Raw genomic sequence first — 16,131 nt, forward strand, 5'->3', positions numbered from 1 at the left:
AGATTCTTACATAACAACCGAATCACACATTTGGTTCCGGGAACATTCGATCACTTGGAATCCATGAAAAGACTGTGAGTGTGTGCTCGGCGCAGCCCCGATCGCCGCCGTGTGGCCCCGGGTCCCCAGGTCCCCGGCCGGGCTGCGGGTGCGGGTCACTCCCCGGGGGGCGGGTGGGGGCAGGGGCTCCGAGCCGTCCACGCACACGCCGGGAGCCCCGCTGACCTGCGTCGACCCTGTTAGAGGCGACCGGGACTTTTCCCAAAGTCTAAGTTCTTCCAATTAATTTCTAATCCCACGTCGCGTCTCTCTGGGCTGGGAGTGACATGCAGAGAGGACTCTGCTGTCCCCGGTGTTCAGCTTAACGCAGCGAGACATTAAGCAAACCGGGCTCGGATTTCCCGAGGCCTCTACACATCTTGCTTCTCTTATTGCGAGGACTTTGTTCTATAGGGTAGATGCCGTCAGGGCCGGTGGCAGCAGGTACCCGCCGCCTGCCCGTGGGCTGCTCCTCGGCCCGGGCTGGCGATCGTCCCGTGTGCCAGGGACGGGAGAGTGGGGCTGGGAAGCCCAGGTCCCAGGCAAACTCGGGTGAAGTCAGCGGCTTCCGTCGCTGCTCGGGGGCCTTCGGGTTAACGCCGTCAGCGGCCAGACTAAGCTGCACGGTGGGAAGGTCGCTCGGGGGAGCGCTCCCGTGATGGGGGCGCGGGGGCCGCGGAGACGGGCCGGAGAGGCCGGGCTGCGGCGGCAGGTGGGGTCGCCCGGCCCCCTCCACCGCCGCCTGCAGACTCACGGCGCCGTCCCGCCCGGACGCGGCCTTCTGTCCTGCGCGGCGGGCGTGCGGGGTCCCACCTGCCGGTGCCCGCGCCTCACCGTCTTCCGTCTGTCAGGCGACTGGACTCCAACGCACTTCACTGCGACTGTGAGATCCTGTGGCTGGCGGATCTGCTCAAAACCTACGCCAAGTCGGGGAATGCGCAGGCAGCAGCCACCTGTGAATATCCGCGCCGCATCCAGGGGCGCTCGGTGGCCACCATCACCCCCGAAGAGCTGGACTGTGGTGAGTGAGCGCCGCCGCGTCCCCTGGACCAGTGTGGCCACCGCAGGGCGCGGCACGTACGCGGCCCTTCCTGTCCTCGGGGTCGCTGGCCCCTGACCCCGCCTCGGGGGGACCGGACAAGGACGCTCCTCGTCGAGCAGCTCTCGGGTTCCTGGGCCTTTGTCGCCAGGCTTCCCCGCAAAATTAGCCAAGTGGACGACACGCTACGCCTCCCGCCCGTCCAGGCCCCCGTGCCTGTGGCCGCCGCTGGGCAGGGCTCTGGTGGCGTGGGGCGGGGCTGGTGGGGCTTGGTGCCCGCCGCCCGTGCCCACAGGGAATGCGGGGAATCACTCGCAGCAAAGGGGCCGAGTCCGACGGCCGGACAGACGCTTGCTGACCGCGCCCAGGGTCCTGCTCGGCGTCCTGGCGGCAGCACTGTGGGGGCCGCCAGTGGAGTTTCTCTAAAGCGTCGGTTATTAGCGTTAGAGATGGAGTCACGGGCGCTGGAAGCCCGACTGGAGGAGGCACCTGGTGTGGCCGCGGGGCCGTGGGAGGGGACCCCCCCCCGAGGACCCAACAGCTTGCGGCCCTCGGGGTGGCCGTCGCTGAAAAGCATTGTTTTCCGCTCTTGGGTTCCGTGGAGACGACTAACGGTGTAGGTGCGGTGTGCACAGGGGCCTCGCCCTCTTGAGGGTGGGCGGACGGCGGGGCCTGGCCCAGTGCTTGTCGCCACCCAGGCTCCCAGCGGCAGAGGTCTGTGTCCGCGGAGAAGCCCGTGCGTCCTCGTGGGAACGTTTGGGGTGGAGTTTATGTCTGCTTGGGATGTTCTCTTGAACGGGAGGGGTTTGGTTTGGGTGCCTCTGTGCTTTGCCGGGTCGGTTTAAGACTCAGGTCTGCGTTTCCTCCTCGGTGCAGAAAGGCCTCGCATCACGTCAGAGCCCCAGGACGCGGACGTCACCTCGGGGAACACCGTGTTCTTCACGTGCAGAGCAGAAGGCAACCCCAAGCCCGAGATCATCTGGCTGCGAAACAAGTAAGTGGGCACGGGGCGGGCTGCCACGGATGCTCGCCGTCCACCCGGGTGCCCGCTGGCTCCACCATGCACACACTCCCGACACCTGCGGACCCCTGACGCCTGTGACCCCTCGACACCTGTGACTCTCCTGACACCTGTGGACCCGTCTGACATCTAAGAACCCCCCGACACCTGTGCACCTCCCCAACACCTGTACACAACTCCCTCACGTGCAGACCCCCCCAACACCTGCACACCTTGCCAACACCTGTACACCCCCCACACCTCTGGACACCCCGACACATGTACACACCTCCGGACCCCTGATACCTGTGCACCCCCCGACATTTGCAGACCCCTGATACCTGTGATCCCCTTGACACCTATGACTCTCCCGACACCTGTGGACCCTCCAACACCTGTACACCCCCCCCAACACTTGCAGGCACCCCTCCGACATCTGCAGACCCCTCCAACACCTGTGCACCCCCCTAACACCTGTGGACCCCTCTGACACCAAGGACCCTCCGACACCTGTGCACCCCCCCTGACACCTGCGGACACCCCTCCAACACTTACGGACCCCCCAACACCTGTGGCCCCCCCCACCTGCAGACCCCTCTGACCCCTTCAGATCCCCCCACACCCGTGAACCCCCTCCACAGTTCTTTCTCTGCTGTGGAGGGAGAGGTCCAAGGGAGAGCATGTTCTGCATCTTCTGGACCCTAAGGGGTGCGTGCTGCCCCCCCGCTGGGGGTGAGGACTGGGAGGGAGTCTGGGCTCCTCGCCCGCCTGCATCTGTTGCGGGAACCAGGCGGGGCTGGTCACTGGGGCTCGCCGCTGGGACGCTGGGAGCGGCCCCTGGGTGAGGAGGGTCCTCCCGGGGGAACAGCGTCCAGGGACGCCCGTCGGGCAAACACGGCGTCCTTAGCTCCTGCGCGTCTCCTTTGCGCAGGGCTCTCCCCGCCCATCCACAAGCATTTTGGGTGTGGGGGGGTCAGAGGGGTGGGAGCAGGGTGCTCCGGAGTCAGTCCCCCCGAAGCCCCGTGTGGACGAGGACACTTGGAGGTGTATGGGGAGAACCAACTCCTTGGAAAGAAACGGCGTGAAAGCCCCTTGTCCTCGCTCTTGTGCACGTTCTCACGGGGACAGCACGGGCACCCGCCGCTCTGTGGTCTCGGGCCTCCCCTCTGAGCTCAGGGCCGAGTTTGGTCATGATGACGGCAAGGAGGACAGGAGCCAGGAGACCAGATGCCCCCCGAGCCCTCGTCCCTCCCAGCACGGGGCACCCAGCCCAGCAGCGTTCGCCCAGCAGGGTGCTTGGCATCGGGCGCCGTCTGGGCAGGAGGGAAGACGCGTTCCTGCCTCGGTTTGTCCCCATGACCCGGCTCAGCGCTGTGGGGTCGTGACACAAGCTGTCCCAGCTTTCAGATAATGCATTCCGGGTGACTCTGGGGTTATCCAGATTTAATACCCAGTGTTAACACAGGAGGAATAAGCATGTATTTAAAAGGCAGAAAAGCTTAGATTCGGCTGAGTCCTTCACATTTGCTTTCATAAATAAACACGTTAATACCGGGAATTAAAATGTCACGGCCAAACGTGGCGCAGTGAAAGCCCGAAAGCCCCGGGCCTCAGGTCTGGTGCCAGCTCTCCTTCCCCATCAGCTACCTCCTGGTTGGCCTCCCCTGAGGGTCAGCCTCACCTGCTGGGTCAGCTTCACCTGTTGGGTCGGCTTCACCTGCTGGGTTGGCCTCACCTGCTGGGTTGGCCTCACCTGCTGGGTTGGCCTCCCCTGAGGGTCAGCCTCACCTGCTGGGTCAGCCTCACCTGCTGGGTCAGCCTCACCTGCTGGGTCAGCTTCATCTGCTGGGTTGGCCTCACCTGCTGGGTCAGCCTCACCTGAGTGTCAGCCTCACCTGCTGGGTCGGCCTCCCCTGAGGGTCAGCCTCCCCTGAGGGTCAGCATCCCCTGAGAGTTAGGTTAACCTGCTGGGTCGGCCTCCCCTGCAAGTCAGACTCCCCTCTAGATCTGCCTCCCCTCTGGGCCTGCCTCATTATTTTGAATGAACTTGCCAGAAACCAAGGAAAATGTCTCCTTTGAATTTTCCCCACTATGTTCCTTTATCCCCTTTGGGAAGAGAACTGCTTTAAAACTTAAAAATCTCACAGATTGCACATGTGAGTAATAAACGGACGAATTAGAGACGCAGCGGGTCAGCACCCTTCCTAGAGATGCTGAGCCGGCCGGAGCCCGGAGGCAGGACTGGTTCCTGGCAAGGCCGGGTGTGGGTGCCCTCCCGCGGGGTCAGGCGTGTCCTCGTGCCTTACGACCCCGAGCCTCCTGACTTGTGCCTTTGTAGTAACGAGTTGAGCATGAAGACGGATTCCCGCCTCAACTTGCTGGACGACGGGACTTTGATGATCCAAAACACGCAGGAGACCGACCAGGGCATCTACCAGTGCATGGCCAAGAACGTGGCCGGGCAGGTGAAAACACAGGAAGTCACCCTCAGGTACTTTGGGTCTCCAGGTACGTGCAGAGGATGGCGCGCGAGGGCTCCTCCAGAACCGCCGTCCCCCTGCGCCTGGCCGGGTAGGGACGCGGGAGGGACGCCGGGGGGATGCACGTGTGCCAGGCCGCCACGCGCCCTCGGCCCGCGCTCTGCAGGTGTGGCCCTAGGTGACCCTTGACCTTTGCTCTGCTGTGTGAAAACCCTCAGACTGACTTTTCCTTAGAGGGGGCCCGTTTGCGTTCGCTGCCGCCAGCGGTCGCCTTAGATTTATTTGCAAGTTGATCCAGCCCGTTCCAAGCTTTGCAATAATTACCGTCCACCGGCCAGGGGAAGTCCCCGGGCACCTTGCACGCGTTCTTAGGTTTCCGGAGCCCAAGTCACCCGTGTCTGCACAGCAGGCCGAGGTCGGCTGCTTCCGCGGGTGGGACACCGACTTGGGGCCGCAGCGTCTTTCCCGCTCCCGAATCGCCCTCTCCCTGCGCGTCTGCCCCTCCACCAGCACCGCTTCCTTAGCGCCACGCAGGGCCAAGCAAGCCTGAGGGCTTGGGTCTCCCCCCCCCTGCGGCTTTAGCTGTGTCACTGGGGGCGGCTCGGGGCGGCCCACCCGGCCTGCGTGTGACGGTCGTGCAGGCCGGCCTTGCCTCTGCGTGTGTGCCTGAAGCGCTTGGCGCATGGCGGCGGCGGGAGCACGTGGCCGCCCCGTGCATTTGACTTTGGGGCTCGCGTCTGCGCGGTGGCCTCATCTGCAGCCTGCGCTCCTCCGGAATTGCTAACGTTAGGGTCGTTTCTGCGTTTCCGTCACCTGCTGCTCCTTAGGCACGTGGGGATGGAGCGTGAACGTTGACCCACGTGACCGACGCGCAAGTGTGTCTTCCTGCTTCTGTCCCCACCCACCGGCTTCCTCCTGCATCCCCGCGCCCCAGTGACCGCCAGCGTCCCCGGGCACCTGCCTGCCTGACCGCTCCTCGTGTCGGCTTCTCTCGCTCTTCCCCTTCCAGAGTTGGACACGTCACCCATCCGGTGGTCCCGGCTCTTTAGCAGGAACACCTGAGGCTGTCCCCACGTCCTTTGCTATTATAGGTCCATGTCCCTTCCTCTGGACCTCTCGGGCCTGATACCGTTTGGAATTCTGAAACTTGGGGAATTCCAGCGGGGTCCCTGGGTGCGGAACCTGTTTCGCTGGCCCGTGCTGTGCGGGGTCCCGGGTTCCACCCTGTGGTGGGCGCCTGCCGCGATCCGCGTGGACGTTGGCAGGACGTGACATACGCACACACCATAAACACCCCGTGCCGGATACGCCCAGGTTTACAAATAAGTTATGAAAAAGGGTTTTATTTTTGGAGCATTTTTGGATTCTGGAATCGGGGAGAAGCGTGTTCTGGCCTGAATAAAAACATCACAGGAACGCAAAAAAAAAAAACAAGCAAAACCCCACCCTATGTGGGTCCGTACATTGCTCCCCGGGCTCGTACAGTCCTGGGAGTGCCGTCGGGCCCGGGGGTGCGTGCCCGTGTGCCATGAGCGTCCCGTAGCCGTGCACTTGGTGCCACCGGCCCATGAGTTCTGTTGTGCACAGAATCTCTCACAAAACACACTGCTCCGGGCGTGGATTTCTCTTCTGGATTCAGATAGCGCAGCTTAAATTTGCATTTTTGTTTTCGTGGGGCAGATGGGTCATTTTCCTAGGTTCTAAATACAGTTTAAACACGGTGACTTCTGCAAGTAAGGACCTCTAGTGAGGTTTGGCTGGACTGACCGAGGTCCTTAGGATAAAGAAGGCGGGGCCGCCTCTGGGGGCTCAGTCCACGCTGCAAGAGGACGTGGCCTGGCCGCCTTTCAGGCGCTGACCGTCCGGACCCAGGCACGCGCGTCCTCACTGCCCGCACATTGTTTTTTTAAACGAGAAAGACGACGGAGAGAGCGTGCTGATTAAACTGTGTTTGCTTTACTCCTTTGAAGGGCGATAGATGGAAAGAAGATGGAAAAACCCAAGCAAAACGCGGCTGCTAACCTGGAGGAAATTAACCCAGAACTTGTGTTTCGTTGTGACAGCTCGACCCGCTTTTGTAATCCAGCCACAGAACACGGAGGTGCTGGTCGGGGAGAGTGTCACCCTGGAGTGCAGCGCCACGGGCCACCCTCCGCCGCGGATCACCTGGACCAAAGGGGACCGCACGCCCCTGCCCGAGGACCCTCGCGTGAGCATCACCCCCTCGGGCGGCCTTTTCATACAGAACGTCCTGCAGGACGACAGCGGCGAGTACACGTGCTTCGCCTCCAACAGTGTGGAGAGCATCCACGCCACGGCTCTGATCATCGTCCAGGGTGGGTCAGGGCGCCCCTCCCCGCCCACGTGCCGTCCCCGCCGCCCCCGCCCCACGGCTTCATTTCCCTGCACCCTTCCCACGGCTGACGTCTCCCCTGCGTTGGGGGGGGAAGGTCTCTTCTGAGTGGATGGACTTGCGTCTCGGGGCCTGGCGTCCGCACCCTTAGCTGACCCTCGGGTGCGTGAGGTCGGGGAGTCTGGCCTTCATCTCACAGCTCCCCGAGGACAGCTGTGGACGCAGGACGCTGAGAGAGCCTGTCACTGTGAGGCCTCAGCCGTGAATCTCCGAATGTCCCAACCGCCCCATTAGTGGGTTTAGTAGTTTAGAAATTGCCAAGTGGGGCGTTTGCGTGGAGGCTCCACGACAATATAGGGCAAAACGCAGGGAAACCGGCGCTTCCGTCCTTGTGCCTCCGCCGGCCCGGTCTGCCTGCAGGGACGCCGCCTCGTGAGCACTCTGCCCGGAGTCCCCCCTGCGGCCTTTCTCTGCACACGTGACACGCACTCCTGTCACCCAGTCAGTACATCTGTATGGGTGGACTCTGTGTGCACCTGGGCCGTGCGGCGTCAGCCGGCAGTTAACGGGCCCCTCCGGTCCCCTGCAGCTGTGCTTTGTGACTCTAAGCCACCTGCCTTGGGTTCCCCTCCCTGCCTGGGGCGGCTGGGGTGCCCTCTGTGCCCACTGTGCCCTCTGCACCCTCTGCACGCTCTACTTCTGTGCCCCCCGCACCCTCTGCACCCTCTGTGCCCTATACACCCTCTGCACCCTCTATGCCCTCTGCACCCTCTGCGCCCTCTGTGCCCTCTGCATGCTCTACAACCTTTGTGCCCCCTGCACCCTCTGCACTCTCTGTGCCCTCTGCACCCTCTATGCCCTCTGCATCCTCTGCGCCCTCTGTACGCTCTACAACCTCTGTGCCTCCTGCGTCCACTGTGCCCTCTACACCCTCTGCACCTTCTATGCCCCCCACACCCTCTGCACCCTCTGCACCCTCTATGCCCTATGCACCCTCTGCGCCCTCTGTGCCCTCTGCACCCTCTGCGCCCTCTATGCCCTCTGTGCCCTCTACGTCCTCTGCGCCCTCTACACCCTCTGCACGCTCTGTGACCCCTCTGCCCTCCGTGCCCCCTGCGCCCTCTGTGCCCTCTGCACCCTCTGCATGCTCTGTGCCTCCTGTGCCCTTGTGCCGGGTGGCCCGCAGCTGCCTGGTTAGCAGAGACCCCGACAGGATGATGCTCTTGATGTTTTCATGCCCTTCCCTATCTTGTCCCCCTGCTCGCAGACCCTCCGCCTGCAGCGTGGCTGGTGGCCTGTCTTGGTGCCCTGGCCTCTACAGGGAGCACAGACAGGGACGCTGCCTTACCGCATTTCTACCCCAAACCGTCTCTGAGATGTTTCTGTGTTTCCTTGCGAAGCTCTCCCCCAGTTCACCGTGACCCCTGAGGACAGAGCGGTCATCGAGGGCCAGACGGTGGATTTCCAGTGTGAGGCCAAGGGCTACCCGCAGCCGGTCATCGCCTGGACCAAAGGAGGTGAGCGCTGGCCGTCGCCCGGGGGACGCGCTGCACACACGGGAGGCAGGTCCATCTGCCCTTCCCCTGCCCCGGCCCCGGGGACCCGGGTGTGGGGCCACGGCTACCGCGCTGCACAAGCACACTGTCCCGCCTTCTGCTGCGCTCTGCTCCAGAGTCCCTGTCATACCTCGAATCACTTAAGGAGCATCTTGATGAAATCTAATAGCAGGTAGCGTAGAACTTTCCGGAAACCGTCAAAGCATGGGTTTCTAGAAGCTCGCTGTTGCTTCGTTCTCTGGGGCTGTGATGCCGTCTCTCCATCCGAGGTTAGATGGCCGATCCCCCTGATTCCTTGGCGCCCCCCCCACTTCAGCTGCGGGACTGCTAGCCAATGACTTGATGACTACGCAGACGTGCCCCGGGCACCAGTGGCCTGGCTGGGAGGTGGGGGGGGGTGTGGAGGTGGCCTCAGGGCTTGGTCCGGGGTTGACCTCGAGGACCTGCCGCGAAGCCCAGCCTTGCCCCGGAGGGCAGCTCCCTGCCTTCGTGCCGGAGGAGCAAGCACCTGAGGTCCCACCACCCTGTGCCCGGGCAGGAGGGGCTCGTCCAGGGGCAGGTGCCTGCACCTTCCCCGGGTGTTGCGGGTGTTAGGAACCTGTGGCCCCCGACCCCTCCCCAGCGAGTTGTCCTTGGGCCGACGCCCCTGAGCTCCCTGTACCCCCTCCCCACGTTTCATCTCTTCCCTGCTTCTGGGGAGTTCGTCGGAGGCGGGGGCGCCCTGTCCCGAGCCGGCCACACACCACTTGTGCTGGAATGTGGCTCGGTTGGCACCGGTCGGTCCTGTCGCTCTGCTCGCTCCAAGATCGTTCTGCTCCACTGGCTTTCCCGGGTGCCGCCCGCGCCCCATCGCACCGGTGCCCCGTGCCTTTCAGGGAGCCAGCTGTCCGTGGACAGGAGGCACCTCGTCCTCTCGTCGGGAACGCTCAGGATCTCCGGCGTCGCGCTGCACGACCAGGGCCAGTACGAGTGCCAGGCCGTCAACATCATCGGCTCCCAGAGGGCCGTGGCCCACCTGACCGTGCAGCCCAGGGGTACGTGCTTCCGGGCGTGTAGACCCGCTGCGGGGAAGGGCAGGCCCCCTGCCGCCGGCGCCACCTCCCTGCCCGTGACCAGCGCCGCTCTCCTCTGAACACCTGTCCCTAGCACCTGGGCCCCGGGTGCGCGTCCTGCATGGAATCCCTCCACCTCAGCCCGTGACCACGCTCGTGCTGAGCTCTGACAAGGCCGACTCGTCCGTGTTCCCCGGGGCCAACTGATTCCCTGTCAGGCGGGATGGCTCTGCGGTCCTCTCTGGGACGCTCGGTGCCGGGTGCCGGGTCTGGCGGCCGCTGGCCTGTGGACAGACCCTGACCATGTCCCAGAGATCCCATCTTGCCCGGCTGTCCTATGAGCCTTCAACCCCATCTTCCCTGTGTCATTTCTGGGAGCCCCCGACGGTCATCTCCACACGGGGCACCTGAGGCAGGGAGAGCTGAGGTTCGCAGGGCCTCCCCCGGTGCTTGGGGAGGGTCCTCCCCTGATGGCTGGGGCCTGGCTGGGTGTCCTGTTCCCTAGGCTGCTGCACTGGCTCTGGGTGCTCGGCCCGCCCTTCTTGCTCCCTGCTGGGCAGGGCTGGGGGTGCCTGTTGTGTGGGAATGTGGGGGGTCTCTGAAAGGCCAGGCCCCTCGACCCCCAGGTGAGACCAGCTTTTCTCCTAAGTGTGCATCTCCCGGCCTCACGCCAGCCTCTCCCCAGGGCCCGTCCCCTCTGCCCCCTTTCTCCGTGTTGACACAGCTGAAAGCAGCGGGGGGGACCTCGTGCTGGCCAGGAGTGCCCTGGGCCTGCCCTGGCTGAGGACGAGGGGCCATGCCCTTCTGAAGCTTTGTGGCTCAAGTGACGAGGATCCAGGTCCTCCCCCCGGTCAGCTGGCCCTCCTTGCCTTGCAGTCACACCGGTGTTTGCCAGCATTCCCAGTGACATGACGGTGGACGTGGGCAGCAACGTGCAGCTGCCCTGCAGCTCCCAGGGCGAGCCCGAGCCCGCCATCACCTGGAACAAGGTACCGGGGCGCAGGCCGCGGCGCGGGGTGGGAGCAGCCCCCAGCTTGCCGCTCCCATGCAGGGTCCCCGTGGAGAAAACCACGCACTGTAGCCCCGATGCTGTGCGACCCTTAGTAGCAAAACGGGAAGGAAATGGACCGGAACGCTCTCCTTTTCTCGTTCCTCTCAGTGACAAAAGCAAAGCAAACCCTCCGGTTAGATCCATGGCCCCATCGTCAGTAGAGAAGGTTTTCTATGGTTATCGTAGTTCTCTGCGTTGCTCCTGTGAAGCCCAAGACTAAATTGCGTTGCAGTTTTTGGCCATTAGTATCTAGGGTGTCACTGGGGTGTGTGTCCGTGGAGGGCAGGGGGCCCACGGCAGGGGGCCCTCCCCAGAGACCTGCATCCTGGGGGCCGCTTACCCCCCACCCGCCAGCTCTCAGCTGCCCTATGCCGGGACCCTGCGTGGCCGCCCCGCTGGCCCCGTGGCTGTGCTCCTGCCCATCCTCAGCCGGGCACATCGCCTGCCCTCCGCCCCTGTGGCTCGGGTGTCCTGTGTCCCGGGAGACCTTGGCCAGGGCCCTGCTGCAATACCGGGTGCCCACGCTCTGTGCCTTCTCCCGCCATCATGCAGGTCCCCCAGGGGGTTTCCTTTTCTGGGCCCCCACCGCTGGTCCTGCAGAATCCAAGGACCTCCCTCTCTGTCTTCATCTTTTTGGATCTTTTGCAAGAGTTGAAGACGAGTTTCAGTAAACTGGAGTGAATCCCCCCTTCTCTGCAGTTTTGCACAGATTCGAGCGGAGTGTCTGGGCCCCGCGCACCTGTGCGGTGCTCACGGTGGTCCCTCCGCCCCCAAGTAGAATAGCTCCTGCTTCCTGCCTAATTCCTGGCATCCTTTCTGTTCTGCTTCACTCCAGGATGGGGTTCAGGTGACGGAAAGTGGGAAATTTCACATTAGCCCCGAGGGGTTCCTGACGATCCACGACGTCGGGACCGCGGATGCAGGCCGTTACGAGTGCGTGGCGAGGAACACTATCGGCCAGGCGTCTGTCAGCATGGTGCTCAGCGTGAGCGGTGAGTTCGCGGGCCGGCGGGGACGCTCGCAGCGTGGGCTCAGGCAGCAGGGGAGCACGTGGCCCAGGGCATGTCCATACCCGCCGTCGGATTCTCGGAAGGCGGCGTGTCCCTGGTTGCAGGGGGCAGGGGGTCGCCAGGGCCCCGAGAGGGTTGCTGCCTGGCCGGCATCACGCCCTCGGGCAGCCGCCCCCTCTCGCTGCCGCCCTGAGACTGAAGGCTCCGTGGGCCCTCCTTGGTTGGGGATTCGGTGGTTGGCACGGCTGTCACCCAGACCCATTCAGATGGGACAGCGTGTGGTCGGGTCACCGTCTGGCGTGCCGAGCCGATGTGGCCATTGCTTTAAGAGCCGGTGCCGCTTTGCTGTGCTCGCTCTCGTTCTGGATGGGGCCATGTGTCTTCCCAGGACCAGTGTCCTCCATCGGGGGCCGTCCCCTGCCCTGGACCCGATTCAGCCGCTGCGTCTGCCCCTTGCCGGCCCCGTTCCCCCGTTCCGTCCACACACGGCCACCACCTTCCTCAAACTGCGGGTCCCATGATGTGTCCCAAATACCTCCTTGTGGGCCGTGGCTCCGGGGTGAAGCCCACAGTCTCAGATTTGACCCAGACTCACATCTCACACCCATCCCATCCCGTCCAGCTTCCCCTGTGCCATCCTGGGCGGCCCGGCCTGAGCGTCCACATCCTTCACTTGGGCCGTGTGTGTGGCTGCCTTTCCCACTCAAGCGCCCGCAGGTGGGACGGGGTCTGGTGGGCTTGTGTGCCCAGCACCCGCCGGTGCCTGAAGCCCGTGGGTGCTTACCAAATGGGAGCCATAGAGGAATAGCTGGGAGCCTGGTTTAGGGGGGTTTTAAAGGGAAAAATACCATTTTTTCATTGTATATGGTGTGTGAAATGGATGTAAAATTAGATTGATGAGTTCTGTGATATTAGTTTTTTCAGTTACAATTTTTGATACCAAAAAAATATTACTTTGATACAAATTACTTACATATGAGATTTAAAAATAATCTCCTACCCATGATCCTGCTTCCAAGAAATAACCACCATTGACATTTGGGTGAATTTCCTGTATTTTTTGTAAAGATAGATAGGTAGGTAGGTATATATTTTCAAATTATTTTTGTGATTATCATTTAGAGAAAAACAAATCCAAGTTGTTTGTAATAATGAAATATCAGTCACAAAAATGTGTAAAATCATCTGATTCATTTGTCTACCACTTGGCATAAAAATATTAGGTTGCACACCTTAGTAAATTTGGCTCCGTTGGAGACAAACCAAGTGGGAGTTTCTACATGAGGAAATGCTGTTGGGCCACGTGGTGCGCGGGCGGGTGAATGGTTCAGACGCTGGAGCGGCTCACCGGCAGCGGTGAGAGGGTCGGGTTTGCAGAGTGCGCAGGGGCGGCTGCACCGGGCTCTGTGCAGGGTGCCCAGTGTCGGGGTGCACCCGAGGGTCGCGTTAGGCAGCCCCTTCCCGCTCAGCGTGGAGATGCTGGTGGCGCAGGGACGAGGAGCAGCAGAGCCACCAGTAGGTTCCAGCCGGGAGCGTGGGGTTGGGGGGAGGCCCCCGGAGAGGACCACCCACCCCAGCAAATTCTGAGAAGCCGAGCCACGTGCAGCGGCCACTGCGGAGCCTGAGGTTGGATGCGTCGAAAACCAGGAGGCCCGGGGTGGCCCCGGGGAGGCCGGCCGGTCTGGGGCCTTGCTGGCCACGCTGTCCTTTGGTTCTTATTCCATGTACATGGGAAGTCCGTGGGTGGTCTGCTTTGCTCAGCAGTGGCACCGGCCGTAGGGACGGGTGCGAGGAGGCAGCGAGCCCAGTGACTGGCCGCAGATCCCACGGGCCGCCGCCGTGGCTGCCAACCTGGCTGACAGAGCAGGGCAGACCCGGCAGGGAGGGGGTGTCGACTTCTGTGTCCACAGGTCAGGGCTGGCGGGTGACCATGGCACCGACGGGATCGCCCAGGGGCAGCCTTGGGCAGGTAGGCGGCTGGCAGCTGGGCCCCGACGGCTCTGGCGGGACGAGGAAGTGGCCACACCCCCCTAAGTGGACCAAGGAAGAGTGGGTGTCGGGACGCCAGAGTGGGGACCAGTCAGGTCTGGGGACCTGTGGGTCAGACGAGGACAGAGAATGAGCCTGACCCTGCAAAGGATGGCTCGGAGGTGTGAGGAGTCGGCAGGAGGGACACCCCAGGCGGAGGAAGTATATGTATCCCAGGTGGGAGGAGGGATTTCCCAGGTGGGAGGAAGGATATCCCACACGGGAGGAAGGATATCCCAGGTGGGAGGCAGTGTATCCCAGTCTGGAAGAAGTGTATCCTGGCGGAGGGGGGGGAGGCAGTGTATCCTGGGGGAGGGGGGAACGCAGTGTATCCCGGGGGGAGGAAGCATATCCCCAGGCCAAGTGAGAAGCATTGCTCTAGGTCTTTTCAGTGGCGCCAAATTCCGTGGAAAGGCGGCGAGCCGAGGGAGGGCCGTGCAGCCGCTGGCCGAGTGCGTCCCTGGTGCCGTGGGCACCGGCCGCGGCCGATTGGCCAGGTGGGGGTATTTTGTTCGGAAGCTGTGGTATTCAGGGACAGGAAAGACGGGAGTAGGAAGTGAGGAACAGGGGCACCCCGGGGGCACAGTGGTGGGGCGCCTGCCGTCAGCTCAGGTCACGCTCTCGGGGTCCTGGGATCGAGTCCCGCGTGGGGCTCCCTGCTCAGTGGGGGGCCTGCTTCTCCCTCTCCGCCCACTCGTGCTCTCTCTCAAATAAATAAATTAAAATCTTTTTTTTTAAGATTTTATTTATTTATTCATGAGAATACACAGAGAGGAGAGAGAGAGAGGCAGAGACACAGGCAGAGGGAGAAGCAGACTCCATGCAGGGAGCCTGACGTGGGACTCGATCCTGGGTCTCCAGGATCACGCCCTGAGCTGTAGGCGGCGCTAAACCGCTGAGCCACTGGGGCTGCCCAATTAAAATCTTTTATTTTTTTATTTTTTATTTATTTATTTTTTAATTAAAATCTTTTAAAAGATGGGATCCCTGGGTGGCGCAGCGGTTTGGCGCCTGCCTTTGGCCCGGGGCGCGATCCTGGAGACCCGGGATCGAATCCCATGTCGGGCTCCCGGTGCATGGAGCCTGCTTCTCCCTCTGCCTGTGTCTCTGCCTCTCTCTCTCTGTGACTATCATAAATAAATAATAAAAAAAAAAAATTAAAAAAAAAAAATCTTTTAAAAGAAGAAAACCTGGCACAGCTTCAGAGGGTCGCAGGCTAAGCCGTGTGCACGTGTGCTCCCGCGTGTGTGGGTGGTGGTCCACCCGGGGTGGTGACGGGGATCCATGTCAGGAATCCGTGTCGGGGAGGGTTTGGCCTTCGGCGGGAAGGACCGAGCTCGAGGGTCGCAGGCCACCGGCCGTGCTGCCCAGAGCACCTGCAGCCCCGCTCTGCCGGGACAACTGCCCTGTCCCTTTCAGTGTCCCCTTTCCCGTCGTCTTAGGGGCATCGCGTGATGTCAGGACTAAGGTCTGTGATGTGTGTCCTGCTGGGAACTGGCCCCTGGGGTGACTGCAGCTTCGCTGTGCGAGACAGGACGCGGGGACCGCGTGCCTCACGTGTAAATGACAGCACGTGCAGAGGCTACCACGGGAGGCACGCGGGGGCAGTTTTTTGTAACGAACGGCTTCCTGTTTTCCAGTTCCCGACGTCAGTCGAAACGGCGACCCGTTCGTGGCCACCTCAATTGTGGAAGCGATTGCGACCGTGGACAGAGCCATCAACTCGACCCGCACACACCTGTTTGACAGGTACGGCGGGGGCGGAGGCGCGTGCACACCTCCGCTCGCTCGGCCTCTGGGGGGGCGCAGAGCCGGGACCTGTTGCGTCTGAGGGAAAACCTTGTAGTTTGAGCATCGACGTAATCGGCGTCGGCATCAGGTGTCGTGGGGGTCAGATCCCAGAGCCGCGCCCTGAGTAGGAGCCACAGAGCACACGTTCTAGGAGGTCTCGTCCCGAGAGCAGGCCCTCAGGCCGTAGCGTAGCTCGTTGGCAGCTCCTAAGCGTTTTATTCTGCATCGTAACTGGAACAGATGACCTGTGTTTTCTCTATTGACTTAATTGTTTGTTTTTAGTGTCTTTGGTTTTGTTGTGTTTGATGCCTTCCACTTGGGATGAGTAAGGTACGCAACATCACGTCTCTAGAAAAGTAGCTACAGAAATACTTAGTGGCAATAATTATATTTTTGGATGAGACTGATTTCTGTCCTCAAACGTTTCTTCTGTCTTCCCCGTGTGCTCCTGACCCCTGGCAGCCGCCCCCGAACCCCCAACGACCTGCTGGCCTTGTTCCGCTACCCGAGAGACCCCTACACCGTGGAGCAGGCGCGCGCGGGAGAGATATTTGAGCGGACGCTGCAGCTGATTCAGGAGCACGTGCAGCACGGCCTCATGGTCGACCTGAACGGAACAAGTCAGTCCCCCCCTACCCCCCCCACCCCCGAGCGCCAGCTGCTCCCCCATGCCCTGCTGAGTGAGGACATGCCTGCCCAGGTGTGGGCCATGCTGGGTCTTGCAGCCACCGC

General features: G+C 62.2%; 1 protein-coding gene across 3 annotated transcripts in view; it reads left to right on the forward strand.

The window, feature by feature from the left end:
- Positions 1–16,131, forward strand: part of PXDN (peroxidasin) — a 71,795-nt gene that overhangs the window by 40,000 nt on the left and 15,664 nt on the right. For all 3 annotated transcript variants that reach the window (XM_072771287.1, XM_072771288.1, XM_072771289.1), the window contains 11 exons: positions 3–74; positions 891–1,060; positions 1,955–2,072; positions 4,417–4,586; positions 6,622–6,894; positions 8,312–8,428; positions 9,343–9,501; positions 10,396–10,508; positions 11,406–11,562; positions 15,249–15,357; positions 15,862–16,019. In XM_072771287.1, coding sequence (XP_072627388.1) covers positions 3–74; positions 891–1,060; positions 1,955–2,072; positions 4,417–4,586; positions 6,622–6,894; positions 8,312–8,428; positions 9,343–9,501; positions 10,396–10,508; positions 11,406–11,562; positions 15,249–15,357; positions 15,862–16,019 — 1,616 coding nt within the window. The remainder of the gene's footprint in view (positions 1–2; positions 75–890; positions 1,061–1,954; positions 2,073–4,416; positions 4,587–6,621; positions 6,895–8,311; positions 8,429–9,342; positions 9,502–10,395; positions 10,509–11,405; positions 11,563–15,248; positions 15,358–15,861; positions 16,020–16,131) is intronic.

This window comes from Canis lupus, chromosome 12, assembly GCF_048164855.1.
Source record: "Canis lupus baileyi chromosome 12, mCanLup2.hap1, whole genome shotgun sequence".
In the NCBI taxonomy this organism is placed as follows: Eukaryota; Metazoa; Chordata; class Mammalia; order Carnivora; family Canidae; genus Canis; species Canis lupus.